Source organism: Neodiprion virginianus, chromosome 5 (genome assembly GCF_021901495.1).
Source record: "Neodiprion virginianus isolate iyNeoVirg1 chromosome 5, iyNeoVirg1.1, whole genome shotgun sequence".
Lineage (NCBI taxonomy): Eukaryota > Metazoa > Arthropoda > Insecta > Hymenoptera > Diprionidae > Neodiprion > Neodiprion virginianus.
Genome location: NC_060881.1, coordinates 19,738,803 through 19,758,016, shown reverse-complemented (window position 1 = coordinate 19,758,016; position 19,214 = coordinate 19,738,803). Strand labels below are relative to the sequence as shown.

The 19,214-nt window shown below is 37.8% G+C and overlaps 1 protein-coding gene across 2 annotated transcripts; it reads right to left on the bottom strand.

The window, feature by feature from the left end:
- Window positions 1-1,294: 1,294 nt before the first annotated feature.
- LOC124305013 (vascular endothelial growth factor receptor 1-like) lies at window positions 1,295-8,882 on the bottom strand. Of its 2 annotated transcripts, XM_046763926.1 has the most exons (12): window positions 8,535-8,882; window positions 7,305-7,946; window positions 6,841-7,137; window positions 6,175-6,474; window positions 5,700-5,806; window positions 5,481-5,631; window positions 4,874-5,098; window positions 4,620-4,776; window positions 4,098-4,344; window positions 3,628-3,959; window positions 3,450-3,555; window positions 1,295-2,166 (listed from the first exon to the last, which is right to left on the bottom strand). In XM_046763926.1, the coding sequence occupies exons 1-12, from the start codon at window positions 8,695-8,697 to the stop codon at window positions 2,044-2,046; spliced, it is 2,850 nt and encodes a 949-aa protein (XP_046619882.1). In that variant the 5' UTR covers window positions 8,698-8,882; the 3' UTR covers window positions 1,295-2,043. The 2 variants fall into 2 exon arrangements, with proteins under 2 accessions (XP_046619882.1, XP_046619883.1); XM_046763927.1 differs by lacking the exon at window positions 8,535-8,882 and having other exon boundaries at window positions 7,289-7,356.
- Window positions 8,883-19,214: the final 10,332 nt, after the last annotated feature.

Below are 19,214 nucleotides of genomic sequence, written 5' to 3'. Positions count from 1 at the left end.
ACACCGTCGGTGGAAAAATCCCGAAGGATGGTGACCTTGGTAAATACGTAGAAAGTGTGGCGATGAGAAAGCAGTAAACGTACTAAGAAATGAGGCTTCGTTACATGCATTGCATTTTTCCAAGTTTAATGGACCGACGATAATTTTCGTGGTTGACGAAAAAGTTGATTTTTACATTCTAACACGGAACCTGAATGTCCAGATAAATGAATAACGGAAGCGTTGTACTCCTAAATTGACGTCCTACGTTTTTTGTTGGATGCATATTGATGGTGACGGTAAATATAACTCGACCTTCTTTACGATTGTAGTCGAAGATTCGGCTTCATTCATACCCCCGTTGTTTTATGTGAGAAGGCAATGAAGTTGCAAAAAAAATTGACTAATGATGTTTTTTTTATTTCAGTTTTCGATCACAATGCCACGTGGCATGAACAATGTACCTTTTATGAAGGAGGTAGTTTTGAACGTGATCGCTGCCACAAATAATAATCCTCGTTTAAGTTCATTCTTAGGCATCCGATTTTATGTGATTTTATTGTAATAAGTCGATCTCGCATTATTTATTTATCTAGTCTTCAAAATAATTTGTTATTAAGAAGTCTATAACTATTCAAGAACAATGCGCACACTTACCCGCAAAGCGGGTCAAGTGTGCGCATTTTGAATTTTTTTCATTAACCATTTTTTCTTTCCAATTGTCAAAGTTTTATGTGTTATTACTTATTTAATTATTAGTTCAATAAATGCTTCAACATATGCATGGTTCTTTTGTCCTTATTTCTTTTTGTTTAATTTTTACACGAACCTAAATCCTTAAGGGCGCACACTTGACCCGAACGACTCTATAGTCTTCAGTCAACGAGGGACTCTACGAGAAGACGCCAAACTAACATCCAATTGATACCTCGTGATCCTCATTTCAATTTATTCTTTAACCTGTCAATAGAATTCTATAACGTAGATTTGTTCTTTACTCAATGCAATCCAGTCAAATTTTCTTCCAAAACTATAAGTCGAAAGTTGAGAAATTTAGAAATTTTATAACAATGAAAAGTGAGAAACCATCTACGGAATCGAAATATGTGTAAAGAAAACTGTGGAAGTGACTTTAACAGCGATAAACAAAAACAAAAGTCAAGTAAAACAAAAAAAAAGAGAAAAAAAAAATATTGTTGTTCGAAGAAAAAGACTAGTTATAGAAGCATTGTCGTTAAAATCATTTTTCAATGAGCATTCTATGCTTAAAAGACGTATCTTAATTTTGTGAATGAATGGATGGATGAATCAATGATTTAAAATAACTAATATTTACAATTTTATTTATACAATTATATACCCCTTATATATTTATTTGCTAAACAAAGAGAAGGTGTTCATACAAAAGAATAATTCACTTGAAATTTCGATAATAAGAAGCGTAACGAATGAAAGTGTCTTTGATGTTGATATGTATGCCTCGGCTGTTCAATTGTGCAAAATTATAACTTATAATAATTTGTCACATTTACTCTTGATATTAATAAAAATAGACGCTTCATTAAATATCCACAAATTGTTAAAACAAATTGTCACAACTGAAATCAATACTTTTTTTACATCACCCAAGGTTAGGAAAAGTTAAATGAATTGAATAATAAGTAGCGAAGCAGAAGTGTTTCGCTAATTTGTTACTAGTTTTGCGAAAATTGGTATTTCAAACTAGATGATAATGAGCTGGCAATAAATCTATTGTTATAATTCCTACTTCACTCGTAGATCAATCCGGGAAATTTCGACCCTTGCATGAAGATGTGTGGAGTATGTATTACAGTATATCTTATGAACTGCCAATGAGTGTGGAACTTAACCTTTTACTTTTGACCTTCAAAGTTGATGACTTCACTAGAAGGATCCTCCTAGACATGCTGTGGTTAAGAATCTAAACCATAAAAAACTTTTTCCAAAAAGTTGCTCCTAACATCTTGTTCCATCGATGAGCAAAGTAATCATACAGTCATCTAATAATTCATAAAAACCAGTGAAGAGGTTGGACCGACGTTGTTACTCTTGCGGTTGGGTCTCTTCATGTCTGGCAGGTTTTTCACCTTTGATCACGGTTTCTCTTTCACGTTTCCAAACATCGGCGTATATCTCGGTGTACGGATTGCCCAAGTCGAGGTAATACTACAAAAGATTTTTATCATGAGCACTGTGCTAAGTCCTGGATTTTTCGAGCTATCAATGCAGTCTCCAATCATGCCTGACAAAGCTAATACGTTTGTCCTGACAAATTTGCATTTTGTACGTCCCAAGAAAAACAAAAACGAAAAAAATCACATCTGTGGCGACCACATGCGACAGAGGTGAAACTTCTAAAATTTATATGAGTGATTTCAACCACCCAAATACAGTTATTTGGAAAGCGAATTTCTTGAATCACACATCTTCATCTTTTGAATTTTTGAACCTATCCGAAAACCACCTATATACATTTTTTCAACAAGGAAAAGAATATTCTTTTTTAGAAATGAAACATGTTTACCCAAGATTCAGAGTTTAAGGACGTTCAATTATGATTCTTACAATTGTTCTTCCCATTTTTTATATCGTTTTTTATATTTTCGTACCTATTCAAAACCTTTTATAGTACGTACCACATCTCCGATTTGATAACTGATTTTTTCAAATTGTTTCTCCAGTTCTAAGACACATCCACAATTTTTTCCGAATTTTTTTTATCCGCAGCCCAAATTCTGCCCACCATTATGATACGATTAAAATATTGAAAATATGATTTAAAACAATTGAATAAAGTATTTTCCCACTCTGAATCTTGGATGAAAATGTTTCGTTTCTAAGACGGGATGTTTTTTTTCTTGTTTAAAAAAAATCAGTTTCTATATCTTTGAGATAGGTTCGAAAATTCATAAGGTAAAAATGTGGGATTCAAAAAATTTCAAATTTTTTGCGAAGGTTTTCAGGGATTGTCCTGACATGGGAAAAATCCTTGACGAAATTGAAAAATGTCATGGTCAAGCGTTTTAGGCCAAAAAAGAATATGAGCGTAACATATTTTTAATAAAAATATATCTATAAAATTATAATATATTTATAATATACATAAAAATTTTGCAATGAACCCCCGAAATCCTCATGAAAAAGGCTTAAACCATTCAATTCAGAACCTAATAACCTGATCAAAAATATATCACAGAAATATCGTACTCGCTATGTTCAGGCGTAAAGAAATGAGGCATGAAAATCCGTACATAAAGAAGACCGCAGATAGGAACTCGCACGAAGATCCACACAAAGAGAAGACTGATGATAGGAAATCCTATATATAGCGTGCTCTATCTCATTCTCCCTCTCTCTCCATAACTGTACCAGCCACTCTTTTTCACGTTTCATAACATTTTATCCTTATCCCCACTAGAAAAGTTTCACTTAAAAAATATCTCTCTTACCAATTTCACATGCTCGTCCACCATATCAGAAATTTTCCAGGCGAGCGATTCGAATGAGGGTCGTTCCGATGGCTCCTCTTTCCAGCAATGTAACATCATATCGTACCTGAAATGGTAGCCAGAAATTTTCAGATTGTTAGGAACCGTGTGACGAAGGAAAAAGAATTAGCACACTCACAAAATCTGCGGCGCGTATTTCGGTCGCTCCATACGATAACCTTCGATCAGAGTTTGACACATATATTCGGGTCTTATCCCATGATACGGCGTATCAGCAAGTGAGAAAAGCTCCCACAGAACGACTCCGTACGACCAAACATCCGATTTCGTTGAAAATACTCGATCCCTGAGCGACTCGATGGCCATCCACTTCACCGGAAGCGGACCACGCTCGTTGTTCGTAAAGTTCTCTTCCTCGCGGAGGGACTTTGACAGTCCAAAGTCACAGATTTTCACAACATTGTTATCAGAGAGGAGAATGTTTCTTGCCGCCAAGTCTCCGTGGAGAACCTGAAACAGGATTAACGAATGCCGTAAATGGTTGGCCAGGTAAACGCGTCCTGCAAAGTTTCTTGTTGTTCGACGGTGCGAAACATTTCCACACACTCATTTGTGCCGAGATGATCCTGCGTAGAAATGTTTACTCACCTTCTTGGCACTGAGATACTGCATGCCACGTGAAATTTGCCAAGCCCAAAAGACCAAGTCTCGCGTTCGTAACGGATCTGTCTCTATGCCTCTGTAATCGCCTGGGTATTTGAAAGGCACTCGTGGTTCGGTGGCTTCAGCACCAGTGACAACGAGGTCTGCTGTCATACTTGTACTAGTGACATTAGTGCCATCACCGCAGTCTTCTGCTTCTGGATTTTCGTCGCCCTCTGAGCCTGATTGTCCACTGTAAGAAAATTGAGAGACCAGTGAAAAGGTTCAGATGAACGCAGTCATCTTTCAGTATTGCCGGGCACGAGTGTTGATCATTATTGCATCCCACGTGGCTGTTACATCCTGTAAACACCTACAAGACGGCTTAGGAAATACGAACAAGCAATCAATCGAGCTATAAGCATTTGGTCAAAAGGTTAAGAATAGCTTGAAGTCAGTGCAAAGGGTAATATCCTGCATGTTTTCACCGTGTTTCTCCGTGTTTTCCAATCGACTGAATCGACTTACTCTTGATCGTTGGTATCGATTGCATCTTCAGAAGGATTTTGATCACGAATTTCCGCAGTGTCAGTATCCAATTGATTCACAAAATCGCGCCGATGGCGCCACAGGTAGTCATGCAAGTTACCAAATCGACAAAATTCTACGATGACGAAAAGTTGCCCTGTTGGTATATTCATCAAAACATGATTGGAATGAGTGTCACATCAACCGAGCATTGGATTTTAATTTTATTCTCTACATTTATCCAGACAACTTACCGTACTCTATATTTTTCGTACAAGCGCCAAGAAGACTAACAAGATTCAGATGTTCGCCGAGATAGCAAAGAATCCTGAGTTCCCGAAGAAGGGCCGTCATACAATCCAGACTGGCTGTGGCTCGGACCGTCTTCACAGCAACTGTTGTAACGGCTTCGCGACTGCGAATGGTTTTCGCCTGTCCTTTTCTCACCACTCCGAATGCCCCACTTCCCAACACGTCGCCTGATGGATGAAATAAATGTACAAATAGTCACCGTGCATCATTGAGGAAACATCGAGGCAACTTAGCAAACAACAACATATCCGGGGATACATCGCGTTGGTAATATGCGACTGGACCTAATTCAGTTGTCGTTCTTTCCGAGCCATTGGTCTAGGATTTCATGTTTCTAATACTTTTTTCTAATCTACTCTATAAGTTATGATCCACTGTTTAGTGTGCCAATCTGAACCTCCAGTGTTTCACGGGGGATGACAAGAAAGTCTACTAATACAAGTAAATAGACTTGAGACTTAGAGAAATTGTTCAATCACTGAATTTGTATCGTCTGAACGGCATTGCACTATGTACGTAGCATTTATTGGAGTGAGAAGTCTTCTGTACCGAGGATAAGGAGACTTCGAGGAAACTCGTATTTCTTCAGGTAAGGCAGTAGCTCAGCTTGATCGCTGACAGCCACGTCTGGACTCAGAATCGTTGCATCCCCATTGTTGAAGTATTCGAGTCTGGCTTTGATCAATTTCCGTTTCAATGACTGGAAAAAAAAATCCACAAGTCAGCCAATTCGTTGATGTGAAAGTCAAGGTCGATTTATTCGAGTACCTTTTGCCGAAGTTTCCAAACAGTGAGCGCGCTCATACAGATAAGGAGTATTAGCGCCGATGCAATCACCCATATTCCAACATGAATCCAATAGCTGTTGGAAGTACCTATGGTGATTTCAAATTTACCAAAATGACTAATAGACATTTTTTCAAAAGCGCAGAGTGGAGGAAGCGTGTTCAAAAGTCGCAATACGTAACCAGATCTGGCAGTCTTCTAAATTGAAGTTTTAATTGAAAAGTGAACTACTTTTACTCTCGTTCAGTTTGAATTCCAGTTATGGACTACTAATTACTGCACCAGGATGTGAGAGTATCTTGACGCAGGAGATAAGGGACAAGAAAAAACTGTTATGTTTATTTGTAACCGTTATCTCACGTTCAACGTCACAGTCAGTGTTCATTGTTCTGAGCATGACCAACAGATGTAACGACATGTGACAATGTTTATCTGAAAGTAATTTTAGTATACCTACCTCGTATCATAGCTTTGATTGGAACGCTCCGATTACCACAATTCAATTTGTATTTCCCGCAGGCCGTCACGTGAAACTCATACTCAACATTCTGCAGCAGATTTTCAAACGAGAAAGAAAGTGTAGTCCCATTTACGTATACTGATTCAATCGTAACGTACTGCGCCGACAGCACTGGATGGTAGTAACCAATAACTGGACCCTTGTACGAATCATCGGGCTTATACCATCCGATGGTTATGGAATCGTTGGTCATTCCATTCAGAAATATGGTCGGTTGAATATAGGGATCTAACTCATCTGTAGAAAATGTTGATGACAATCTTTGCTTTTTGTTAAATTGACGTTAGTCCATCTGGAGAACTTAACACAACTGTTTTGTCTTCTGTTTATCAAGATGATGTCATTTTCAGCGAATCTAATCTTTTTCGATAAAGTCTTCAATTTCAAAGACAAAATCTCGCGAAAGAAGACTATAGAGGATAAAATTGGCTTGAGAGAAAATCCTGTCTTGCATGGGAGCGCCTGATAATGATGAGATGATTTGCTACCAAACTAACGTTCCGATTCACATAATTCTATAAACATTGGCGATAAAGTTGTCCAGAAGTACGTGTGAGAAACTAATTCTCACCAGGTTGAGACGATCGAAGTATCTATACAAACCTTCGAGTTTGATATACACATCCTTTAAAATGGTTCCCGTGTACGCATGTCGACATGCGTCAACAGAACAAGCTTGCACTTGAACATCGTATTTCATCTCTGCAGTAAGTCCCTTGAAAATGTGGCTCAACTTTCTTATTTGTGATACAAATTGTTTCTCGTTCTGTAGTCCCCCTTGAAGTGATGCATTGTAAAAGCTAATGTAACCTTCCAATTCTGGCGGTGGTGCGGTCCATTCAATCGCTATTGAACTACCAGTCATTCTTAAAATTGAAACAGTTGGTTCGTATTTGATATCTGTTGAGGAAAAATAGGTTTGCAAGAATTGTTCGACCATCCGACATAACCGAGCGTACCATACATTGAATTTGTGGGAAGGAATTATCCGACGCGTCTTAAAAATATCATGTAGTAGAAATTGACGTCATATCGAAATAAAATGATTTACCCTGAAACTTGTGTACCTTCTTTCAACGTTGTAACCCACTTATATTGAATCGTGTAGTACTTAAAGTGGAAATGAAAACTGATCAGGCTTCTTATTAGGTAAGTAGTATTTCGTTTCAATCCGTTTAGAATAAGGTCACTGGGTACGATGTCTGACCGTGATCCCACTTTTTGCCACCGGCCCGTACCCTTTTCCTGATACGTAATATCTAACGTATATGTAAAACGATTCAAGACTATATCTGGAGTGATAAAATCCACCTCATAAATTTGTAGGTAAATGCGATCCGAACCGACAGCTCGGATACTTTTGTAATTTTCGTCCACTTTATAGGTTTTAATAAGTGATCTGGTACAAAGAGGGAATCCTGGGGTAGTCTTAGGAATCTGGCATGGCATACCGCATTGGTATATCATGTCATTGTCTTCGGATGTCACGTTTGCGATATCAAGTATCCAGATGGCGGTTTCATTGATACGTAAATGGCTTGAAACATTCAGCTTGTTCCAGACCGAACTGCTGTAGGATCTTTGTAGCCATATGAAATCCGGCATCGAATTGCTCATTTGGTCACAAGGTACGGTTGCTGGTTGATTCTCTTCTACGTAAACCTTGTAATCTAATGTACCGCCGTACTTGCTCCGCGTCTCTATTTCTTCTGTATCAAACATAAGTTTACGGTACATGATTACTAGAAAGAGTACAATTTCGAAAATTTTCAGGTGAGTTGAAAAATTAACGACGGAGCCAGGAATCGAACATGGTGTCTAGAGATGCTTTACCGGAGACTTACTCCACTAGACCTACTAGCCGCCCTGACTACAGGGTCATTAATTTATCTCGTCACCTGTATTCGAAATTCGCGACGAATTTCAAATATGTAAGTAGGCACATGATTACGTAATGCATTGAATATATAGGGTTTTAACGTTGACGCGAGTGAACTTGGAAAGCATGATCATTGATTCATTGGTATATGCTTTGCAGTTTTCCGTATATGAGGAATGAGTATTATTATATCACACCGGAAGATATCGGCCGACCGATAAAATTGCCACGACAATTTGCAGTACGTATCATCTATGTTTCCACAGCCAAATAATATGTTCAGATTATCACATGTTTCGAAAGTTACAAAAGTTGGATTAGAGAAGAAGACAAAGTTTCGACTGAATTCATTTGTTCCTCGATTGTATTTGCGAAATGATGATTAATCCGGAATGAATCATCGCAATTTATAACTCACCTCTGGAACGTCCTATGCCGTAGACAGTGATAACCAAAGAGGCAAACAACATCAAACGTCCAATCGACACAAGGGTTGAATTGTTTCGATCCATGGTGCCGATTAACACCCTCCCCGTATGCCGGATACAACACTTATCCAATCTTTCCTCAAAGTAACACATCACCTACCATAACATGATCTCCACAATTCACAACGATATGTGCAAATCGTACAGTTTTTGAAACTCAGAACTCACAGACACCGAGGTTGCTTTTTCTCATCAGTTATAAACGCAACGTATAAGATTCTGCCATCTCGACCTCAACACCGGCAGAGTAGAGTACAAACTGTCATTACACTTGTACTCGTAAGTGGAAACAATCCAAACCGCACACTATGACGGGAGAAATACTGAAGGATGTGGAACTCGTAAGAAGCGCAGGAAGTATGGTGATCATATACGTTGTGGTTTTCCATTTGTTTTACAACGACGTGTGCGCTATGGTCGGGATCACTATCCTTCTTCTTGCGTATGGATCGTTAGGTAGCGATTGAGTATGATTAACTCTCGAGCAAAAGCTTAGAAAAGCATCGCAAAGCAACCGCACAGAGCGAATGTGGTGAAAAAATATGGTTCTATTACAAAATAGTAGCACGCAATAGTTGAGAGGAACTGCCAGCTGCCAGAAAAAACGACAACCAATCTGATGAGGGTCAGGGCGAAGGCTCGATTTTTCAAAGTGGTGACTATTTTTCTCGGCCATTTTCTACGCTGCTTTTTATGTCTGGCTAGGGGAAGTCGTGAGTCTGGGTCGGCCGGTGTCTTTGAACTTGAAACCAGTGAAACCGTGTTGAATTCAATGATAAACGTGTTTTTTTCTATCGTCCAATGAACATCAGTTTTTGAGAAATTATGTACGTGAAAGCGTCTGTCTTCCAGTTTGTCTGAAACTTTTCCCCACGTGGAAAAGTTCAACCAGCCATTCATAATGTATCGCAAGAGATAATGCAACGTCAGTGCATTGCATGCGGTTTAAATACTGTGCCAAGTGCATCACTCGGTAATTCTGTGCAATCATATTTTGCAGTTTACTACGCACTTCTTGTTTTATTACGTATTTTCTCCACTTACGAAGTAGAGTTAAATATTCTACTTGATCGAATTTTGAATTAAAAATTGTGCTTATTAAAAAAACTACATAAAACAATAGTTCGTATTATTTTATTTTGCAAAATCTTTATTTAAACGTGTCTGTAAGACACACTTATTTCTTGTACGTAGCAAACTGCATTCAGACAAATTGATTTGAGACAGAAGAAGTAAACTCTTTGTAATATTTTAATAAGCTAATCGGAAAGATGATTCAAGAAATTCATTGATCAGCGATCGGCTTAATAATGTGAAGGATTCTTCTTACGTCACAATTACAAGCAATTTTTACGATAATGACAGGTGCAATAAAACTAAGAGACGAATAAAAATTTCAGGATACTATCTTGCATGATAATATGTATTTCACTTTCAGTTTCCGACAGCTTTTTGTTTCGTCAATCTTACACGGAAGTGATTGGAACTGGAACCGTCGCTGATTTTCCTCGACCGTTGATTATCCGATGCGGTCAATTTCACAGAACGTAACGTGCTACTCAAAAACAGATTCTTTTATTAAAATCAAAGACTTTTCTCCGCAAAGACTACATTAATACGAAGTGATACGTCAAAAGGTCGTCGAATGTCATCGTTTGACGATTTCAATTTTCTCACACTTTCGAAGCAATATTTCGTAGGTGAAAAAAATGAACCCAGATCACAAGTCGTTATCAATGACTCATATCGCAGAGGGTAAAATGTCGATAATTTTTGGCAATTTGACAACCTTATCCGCAAAGCTCTGGGATCTGTTGCCGACAGGCAAAGCGCTGGCTGGTAATTCTGAGGTTTCGCTAGCGTTTGTCGATAAAAAAGACGTCCACGAGTAGCGGAGCAATTTTCATTCTCACAAGAATTCCATTAGTTGCCGTAAACATGAAGCCAATTCACAGCTTCAAAACGAGAGACGATACAATCGAAGCTTAAATAGTTTGTAACGTGTTCAGATACTCAGCTGATGATATGAGTGAATAGTATGGAGGGTAGAGGGATGGAGGACTATTTTTAGTGTGTAGAAGTGTCCGTAAGGTAGAGGAAAATTAAGATGGCGCTGCTGCAGCAAAAGTTCCACAAAGCGCCAATCAGATTGTTTCCCTTATTGCTTGTAGCGCCATTCTGGCGACTTGTTGAACTGCTATTTCCAGCTTTTTGGTGGACACTTTTTCAGTTGAGAACCCATGTCGATAGCAGTATGAAAGAACGCGACGTCTCAAATTGTGCCAGAAGGTCGTGACATCTCAAATAATGAAAAGACAACGTGACATCTCGACTGAAATCAAATTTTTCATTGATACGACACTGGGAATACGGGCGTATGAATTATGCGAAGCATTTTTTTGCCAATAGATTCAATATAATTGTTTCAACCATTTTCTCATTCATTTAGCCTTCGTAAACAAGGCTTTAACGTCAATTTATTGTTGCACAAGCATTAAATTTTCGCAACGGGTTACAATAAAATATAGTAACAGCGATCGTAATGAGAAAGAATAGTAACGGATACTAGACTTTCCGGTAACAGCTAGAAAACTAATTTTCATTTTCCACCTAGAACTGTATTTTCCGACTTTGGTAAAAAATGAAAATAGTTGAGGACTGAGCGGTACCCGGAACGAAAAATTTTTTCTCGCAATTAGTGTGAAATCGATCTCATTCTGAAAGCTAAATACATGAGAAAATGATTAGAACAATCGTTGAATCTGTTGCAAAAAAAAAAATTCTTTGTACGATTCATGCGGCCAAAAATCCAGTGCCGTATCAATGAACAATTTGACCTCGGTCGAGATGTCACATTCTTCTTTCACAATTTGAGATGCCACGTCTTTCCATACCGCCGTCGGTATGAGATACTTATCCTCACCTCTATCCTCCACAGCAGATAGCAAGCTGATCGCCTCAACGTCAACAACGCCAAGAGCGACCGGTCAAAGCCGCGGAGAAGAGATAATCCTTTGTCATCCGAACAAGATAAGCGACGTCAAGAGCAGCAACGATCTTGCCTATAAATATGATACGAGGACCGCGATCACTCGCTAACGGATTCGTGGCAAAGCGCTGGACCGACTAATTACGCGTCATTTTTTTTTACTCGGCACCAAGCCAAAGCGGCAGGTTATCATTTCGATTACGTTATAGCAGAGCGGATGCGAAGCAAAGGCGATCGACCGATTTACTTGGTTGATGGAGCAGTCCTTAATCGGAGACTGTTTTCAAATTTAGATTGAATTTCATGTTAGATAAATTTCTAACGAAATAAGCGCTTCGAGTTGTTCGCTTATTAAATTACCGTACGATCCGTTTAGAGACACCGTCGCGAGTTAAAACATCGTGGAAAGCATGGAAATCGAAGAATTGAAAGCCGTATAGTTGAGGATAGTTTGAATATTAGGATGGTCTTTGAAAAGGTCATTTTTTGATTTCGATCGAGCCACTCCTCAAAGCGGTTCTAAATAAATGAAAAATAATTTATGTAAGACCTGAGCACTGTGACTCAAGTGGAAAGGGTGGCGGTATATAGACATAAATCTATGTTCAGTTTCGAATTTGGGTAGAAGCCACTAGTTATCACTGACGATGAAAAGCAGCTGTGAAAAACGAAACATTATCTCAGCATTCGAACAGTCCTTCCCTTGGAATGAATAAAAAATCATAACTTTGGACGTTGATGTCCTGAAACAATTCAAAACTTTGCAGAAATACTCTTTGAACATGGAAGATGAAAAAACTGACGTACAATTTTCAATTCCAAATTAATCTATCACCTGATAAACCATTTTATTCACAGACCGAGGATAAAATAATCCTATTTTTCTCAATGTTCGAAGAGTTATTCACCCAAGCTTTCAATTATTTCAGGAGCATCGACGTGAAAAGTAATGATTTTTTCTCCATTTCCTGCTACAATGGAAGTACCGTTCAAACAGTTGATGTAACACTTCGTTGTTCACAGCAATTCTTCATTCTCAGTGATAACCAACGATTTCTACCCGAATTCGAAACTAAAACTGGATTTATGCTTTCCGGCACCCCTTCTGGTTTAAATCTGGGGGGTGGCTCGGCCGAAATTAAAAAATGACCTTTTCAAGGACCACCCCGTCAATTAAATAAATCCTGAATCAGCCATTGTATAATTTATTTTATGTTTACTGCTTACTTGTATGTTATTTTTGTAAAACCATCGATATTCGTAAGTCCAGAGAGGTTCCATCATTTTTTTTTTTTTTTTGTTACCTTCCGATGAGATGCAATATTCTCGACCAAAAAAAGTATTCCATGAAATTTCTTCCTTATATGACATATCTTTTGTATTCCACACCAACGTCGTTTATGATCGTAAATCAGAATAATAGTCGACCGTGTCCGAAATTGTTGGTTGAGGATATCAAGTCTGGTGGACTGCAACCACGGAATTTACTCTCTGCTCTGGAGGCCAGGAAATATCATTACCAATAAAATAGGCACGGCAGGCTCGGCGTTCCATCTCCAAGCTCCGGGAAGAGAAATTTGGCTCTGGTAGCACTCGCTATTCTAGTCTGTGATTTGAGCAGAATGCAGCTCTGACAGAGAATGTAACTCTGACGGTGAAGGCTGCCCGACTTCGTGAAACTAGATAACTGGGGTTATTTTCATTGGCATTTGGCAGAGTTAATTTTTGCTTCCTCATAAAGAGAAGTTCCTTCATTTTCACTCATATTTCAATTTTCACGACGAAACAACCCGCAATAACGTGTTTCGAAACGTTTCGGCGGCTCCGCTAAAACCGCAAACGTTACGAGTTACCGGAACTTTTTTTCTACGCGGGATGTTTTTTTCTCACACCATCGATCACGAGACGCTAACGATTTCAAAACATGTTCAGACGTCGAAGGAATTACAATAGAAAAATATGAGCGTTTCATCGCGTCAGTACATTCGAAAGCTACAACGATGTTTCTACAGTGAAAAAGTTGAACATATATGAAATTGTGAACAAAAGCTCAAGTATCGATGCTTCAAAATTATGAAAGAATAATATTTTCTGTAAATACGCTGGAACAAATTTTTCTTTAGCAGCCTATTAAATACTGCCATTTGTTAATCAGAATCAATATATCCGTGCAATGTTTCGAGTATTCGACGGTGCTATTTTTCGTTAATCGAAAAAAAGTTTTTTAGTAAACTTGTAAACGATTACAATTTTCCGATTAAAATGAGCCATCGTAGAATGTAATCGAAAAAATTCACTAAATCTTGAACGATTTCTGAGCGACTTAAAAGCAAGCATCAGCATGTGAGCTTTTGTCACCAATTTTAGTATTCTTCATTTTTGAAATTTCGATGTACCGTGTTTGTAACTTGCGAATATGATCTCGTCGTTATGCCAACAAACAGCATCGATTTCCGGTTCACTTTGCTGTTCGAGAAGATGCTATAGTCAGTAATCACGAAACGAGTAAATTGTCACTTATTTCGACTGTAATCGAAGCCTACGCAACGGTAATGAAAAAAATGTCGCAGTCGGGACAATTTTATTTGCAATGCCGAAGAAAACTGTCCAAAAACTTTTTGGTTGTATGCAAAAATAACTCGAGAAAATGTATCCCTGCGGTTAGTCGTAACTACATTATAGGTATGCATTTATATTGCCCTTATTGTTCCGTGAAACGATACTTTTTTGGATTTTGACATTCGTTATTGCTTGTAGAATTTCGCTGACTGCGGTATCGTCGAGTCAGTAATGCGTAAGCTTTGATAAAATAAAATTAAAGTTGAAATAAGTGACATTCAACGCGGTCGGTAAATACACTGAGAGAAATTTTTAGTTCCGATTACCGTTCAGTCCTTAATTATTTTCATCTTTTACCACAATCGAAAAATATAATTATAGGTACAAAATGAAAATTAGTTTTCCAGCTGTTACCAGAAAGTCTAGTGTCCGTTACTATTCTTTCTCATTTCGATCACTGTTACTATATTTTCTTGTATAACTGTTGCGCAAATTTAATGCTTGTGCAACAATAATTTGACATTAAAGCCTTGTTTAACTATAAAAGTAGAGTAAACCTCATAAACTGATTTTGCGTTCCAATTACCAAAAAAGGATCGACAATAGCGCAAAATCGTCACGCGTACCTCGTTTTTCGTAATTCCAACAATATCCAAACAGTTTTTTTAACGATACCTGTTTTACTAAATTTTTCTAGTTACAAGTGAAATTTTTCTCAGTGTACCGACTACAACATCCTCTTAACAGCATCTGTGCTTCGGTTGTAAAAAATTCGAAAAAACCCGCACGAATCTCCGATGGTGTTTCCAAATCCCCGTGGAGGTCCTGACTTTTGACAAAATGAAAACCATCCACGCTGTAGCGAATGCCTCATTCGTCCGACCGTGTCCGACATGGTCTGTCTGCTCCGAGCCTTGACTCAATCCAGTTCTCTTCCTGCGCTAAAGAAATCGCCGAAGTTATTTACTTGAAGAGGGTTTTCGGGGCGAAAAACCGCCAGGGCAGAACGCCCCTGCTTTTATAAATTTTCGAACTTAAGGTCATGTGGTATTCCTACCATTACCGACCGAGCAAACTCGTCCTTTTTCTTCCTATATCAGATGAACCAACGAACGGAAAGGCGTCAAATTTCTACGGTGCATCGCGCTTTTGTTGCAGAATTCACGAAATTTACTCATATTCCGAAAATTATCAACAAAATGTGTGATTTTTTGACACGTGTGAAAGTGGATAGCTGAAATACTTTGCGCAATTGCGGAAGGAATGAGGCGTACAATTAGCGTATCATAAGACGGTTTTCATGCAATATCGAGGTAACTAGACCGGAACTAGGAATCACAATAAATTCGTAAATAAAAGATGCTCTTACTATCAGTTGGGCGCACGGCCAACCAAGGAACGCAAAGAACTCGAAAAATTATTCTGTCTACCTATTTCAACAGATCGATGGAAAAATGAATAGCATATGGCGCAAAATCACGAAGAAGATCGAGAATTCCGAGTTCGAATTTGGACGAAGATATTTTCAAAGTTATCTTCTTAAAAGTTTTCTCGGATCATTGGCTGGATGGGTTAGTTATAAATATTTAAAAAGAGCACGTTTAATATTTAGATTTATGTTAATCAGGTGTTCTTTATGGAAAACATGTCATGAGATACCGTCATTCCTTTTTTTTTTTAATTATAGTAGTCATATATCAGAAGTATGTCTTAAATATTCAAAAATGAAAATCATGTCAACTATTGAGTGTATAAAGTTACGGATATCCGTCATAACAGTTCTTATTAAAACAAAATTAAATACTTTTGACAATTACTTTTATGTACAATGAAATGATCATATAATTGTAATTTTTGTAATAAATGCCTGAATATAAATCAAAATATCTATTAAACTTCAACTATACTCAACTCTCAACAAAGTTCTACAAACCAAATCAACTTTTCCACTCATCAAGTAGATACTTACAATAAGTTCTCATATTTTATGGTATCATTATTGTAGTACAAATAACGTTTCAATGCTGCAATTTTACTTCCAATTTTCTAAAAAAATCAATAAAATAGCGGTATCGAGAAAACATAATTTTGACTTTAAAGTGGTTGAAAATACAAAAAAAAAAAAAAAATCATTTCAGTCGAACTTGGCCAACATTTTTATTGTTTTTTTTAATTTTTTGCAAACAAACGATTGTTCTTTGTAGAAAAAGAATGAATAAACATAAAAAGAAATAATTTGATCACGGGGGAAACATTTCCAATAGAATTTTGCGTGATGTTCCTCGAATTAGAGACCGCAGTCCGAATGTCCAGGCTATGGTATGACATTCGTGCCTGATATCGTACTTCATATTAAACACACAGCGCTAACCGCAAGGCATACTCATCATACCTCCATGTTTACTGAGCAATGTGTAGTGTATGTACGGTCCAAATTTCGTCTACAAAAATGTCTTATTGTGTATATTATGTACAGTCATATATACCCGATTCTCATGAATTAAGTATGACCACGCGGTATTCATTGTTGTAATAATGTGAATACATGGTTGCTGGCAACCTCCTACAAACTATATACATTATATACAATACGCGATTATGATATACCATTGTAAATTTTCGTGAGACCGAAAATCCCAATTTCAATAGGAATAGATTATACGTTATATATAGGCTGTATGCTCGACGAAGCTCGAGACGTCTAGAGGATCTAAAATTCATCGGACCGATTAACTACTGGCTTTGTTGACGAAATTCTGACAAATCTGAGATTTGGAGTTTTGACGAACGAGTCAACGGTTACGCGATCATGGTGACATTTGCAACCAGTATTGTCCTTCGACGATTCATTCCACGGTGGTTTTTCAACTTTAGTCTCGTTTCGTTGGTTGCAAAAAAAATTTTTGCAACCCATCTTTCGCAAACAAATTAACCGACTAATTTTTATAATTTTTTGGGTTCGCAAACGACGAAGTTATTCTCTCGTAGTCGCAGAAAAAAGCCATTGAAAATGAAGATAAAAATTTAGATTCCGGCAGGAAGATTTAGCGAATATGTATCACACGTTATGGTTGATCGATTTATTGAAAATTGCATGAATGCTAACGGAATCTGTACTCTTTTGATAACAAGGTATTTACAGTACCGATGCTATTCAGTTTCTTTGTAATCGATGAACACGTTTTAACCGTTTTTATGTTCCTCCTTTTTTTTTTACTCCGAATCGAACAAGGATCAAGAATTTCTTTCATCTTCATAACGGCCCGTGCGATTCGGTAATAACAAAGAAAGATGAAAGAGAATTTTTCTTTTTTTCTTAAAAAATAAACGAAACTTCCGAACCCCGCAGAGCTGTGCGAAAGTATGTAAGAGAAAAAAATAAATGAAGAATAGAAACCGCATTAATCGCATAGGAATAGCTGAACGTGAAATTCATACGTTTCTTAGATTATAAATAGATCGTTGTACGGCTTGAGATTTTGAGTTAGTTAAACGCCGGAATGTACAGGAGCATGACGACGACGACGACGATGATGATGATGATGATGATGATGAGTTATAAAGAGAAGTAGAAACAACGTCTGATCTCGGAGCTCGTTTGTTCCTCATTTCTCGCATATATCTATACTATGTATGTATACACAGGAGAAACCATTCTCTGGCACGTATCATACGAGGTTCGCAAATAAACCAGCGAACCTAATAATAGACGTTTAACATTAACAAGCTTAGGTGAAAATTCGTTTTTTCAGCTCTTACCTAAAATTTTACGTGCCATTGAGAAATCTGTCTATTACGTAACTTGTTCTTATTCGTAATACATCGGAACTAATTCTTGTCCGGCTATTGGCAGTATCGCAGTTATACGCAGTCATTCGCAAACAATTTTTGGATTTCATTTTGCAACGTCGACGAAAGAAGGTGAGAGAGAAAAAAACGTCAATTCAGGAAAACGTTCGGACGTAATTCGATACGATTGTATGTTTTTATATAACCCGAGCATGTTTTACGCCTTTTCCCGTGCACAAAGTATTCTTTTCTATGACGTACGAGTAATTCTGCGAATGCGCATGCGCGGAGTATTGAAAATACCACTTTTAAGCCCTAGAAGTTGAAAGTGGTCATTTCCGTACTGCGCGCATGCGCGTGCGAGTTTTTCTCGTTGTTACACAATATTCTATTCTGGCGCAGAATATTTAGAAGTCGATCCACAATTTGATATAAGAAAGAATTGTTCTCTGCTAGATAATTTCAGGTGTAAGGAATATTCAATTCTTCATTATTTTTCTTGTGCACAAATTAATCGTTACGGACTGTTTAATTAGCGACGGAAATTAGTTGACCTATTATCGACGGAGTACATTTTATTTAAGGAGTTGCAAATTTTTTTGCTCAATGAAACTAAGAATAAACACCAAATAAAAACGAGTCAACGAATTAACTATCACAACTTCAACCATTATTACTTTTTCATTACAACTTTTGGCAAACGCAATTAAAATTTGATCCAAGCATTTTTAATCATCTACTTCAATTTCTGTAAAAGAAAATAACGAAGGAGAACTTCGTCCGATAAAATCTTCGAGGGTTGTAAAAACGAGGATTCGAAAAACTGGTGGTTTTTTAGTGTTTCCGATATTCCGGTAGTCAAAAAATCGTAAATCTTTCGCGAATCGTGTTCAACTGCGAACAGCTGCAGAAGAATCGATCCTTGCGATAATTGAGTTTACCTTCTTTTGTCACGAAGCGAAAATTTGAAGCCATCGAATGACGTTTTTTTACCTCGTTTCCCGTCCCGTCCTTTCACCGCAACGAAGCACCGAACACAACGAACGTTTTTTCACACCCCTCTTGAAGGGGGAAAACTTTCCGTAGACGACGACGACGTCGTTCTTCGGTCTTATTGGCCGAGATATTCGTATATTGCTGATATCGCACGTGATTATCCCTGCGCTTTGACGAGACTCGAGACGCCGAGAGACGAGCCTCGCGGATTTAACCCCCGTTCAGTGCCTCAATCCGGTAAACCCGGCTCTTTCAGTTATGCCCGCGCAGCCCGACG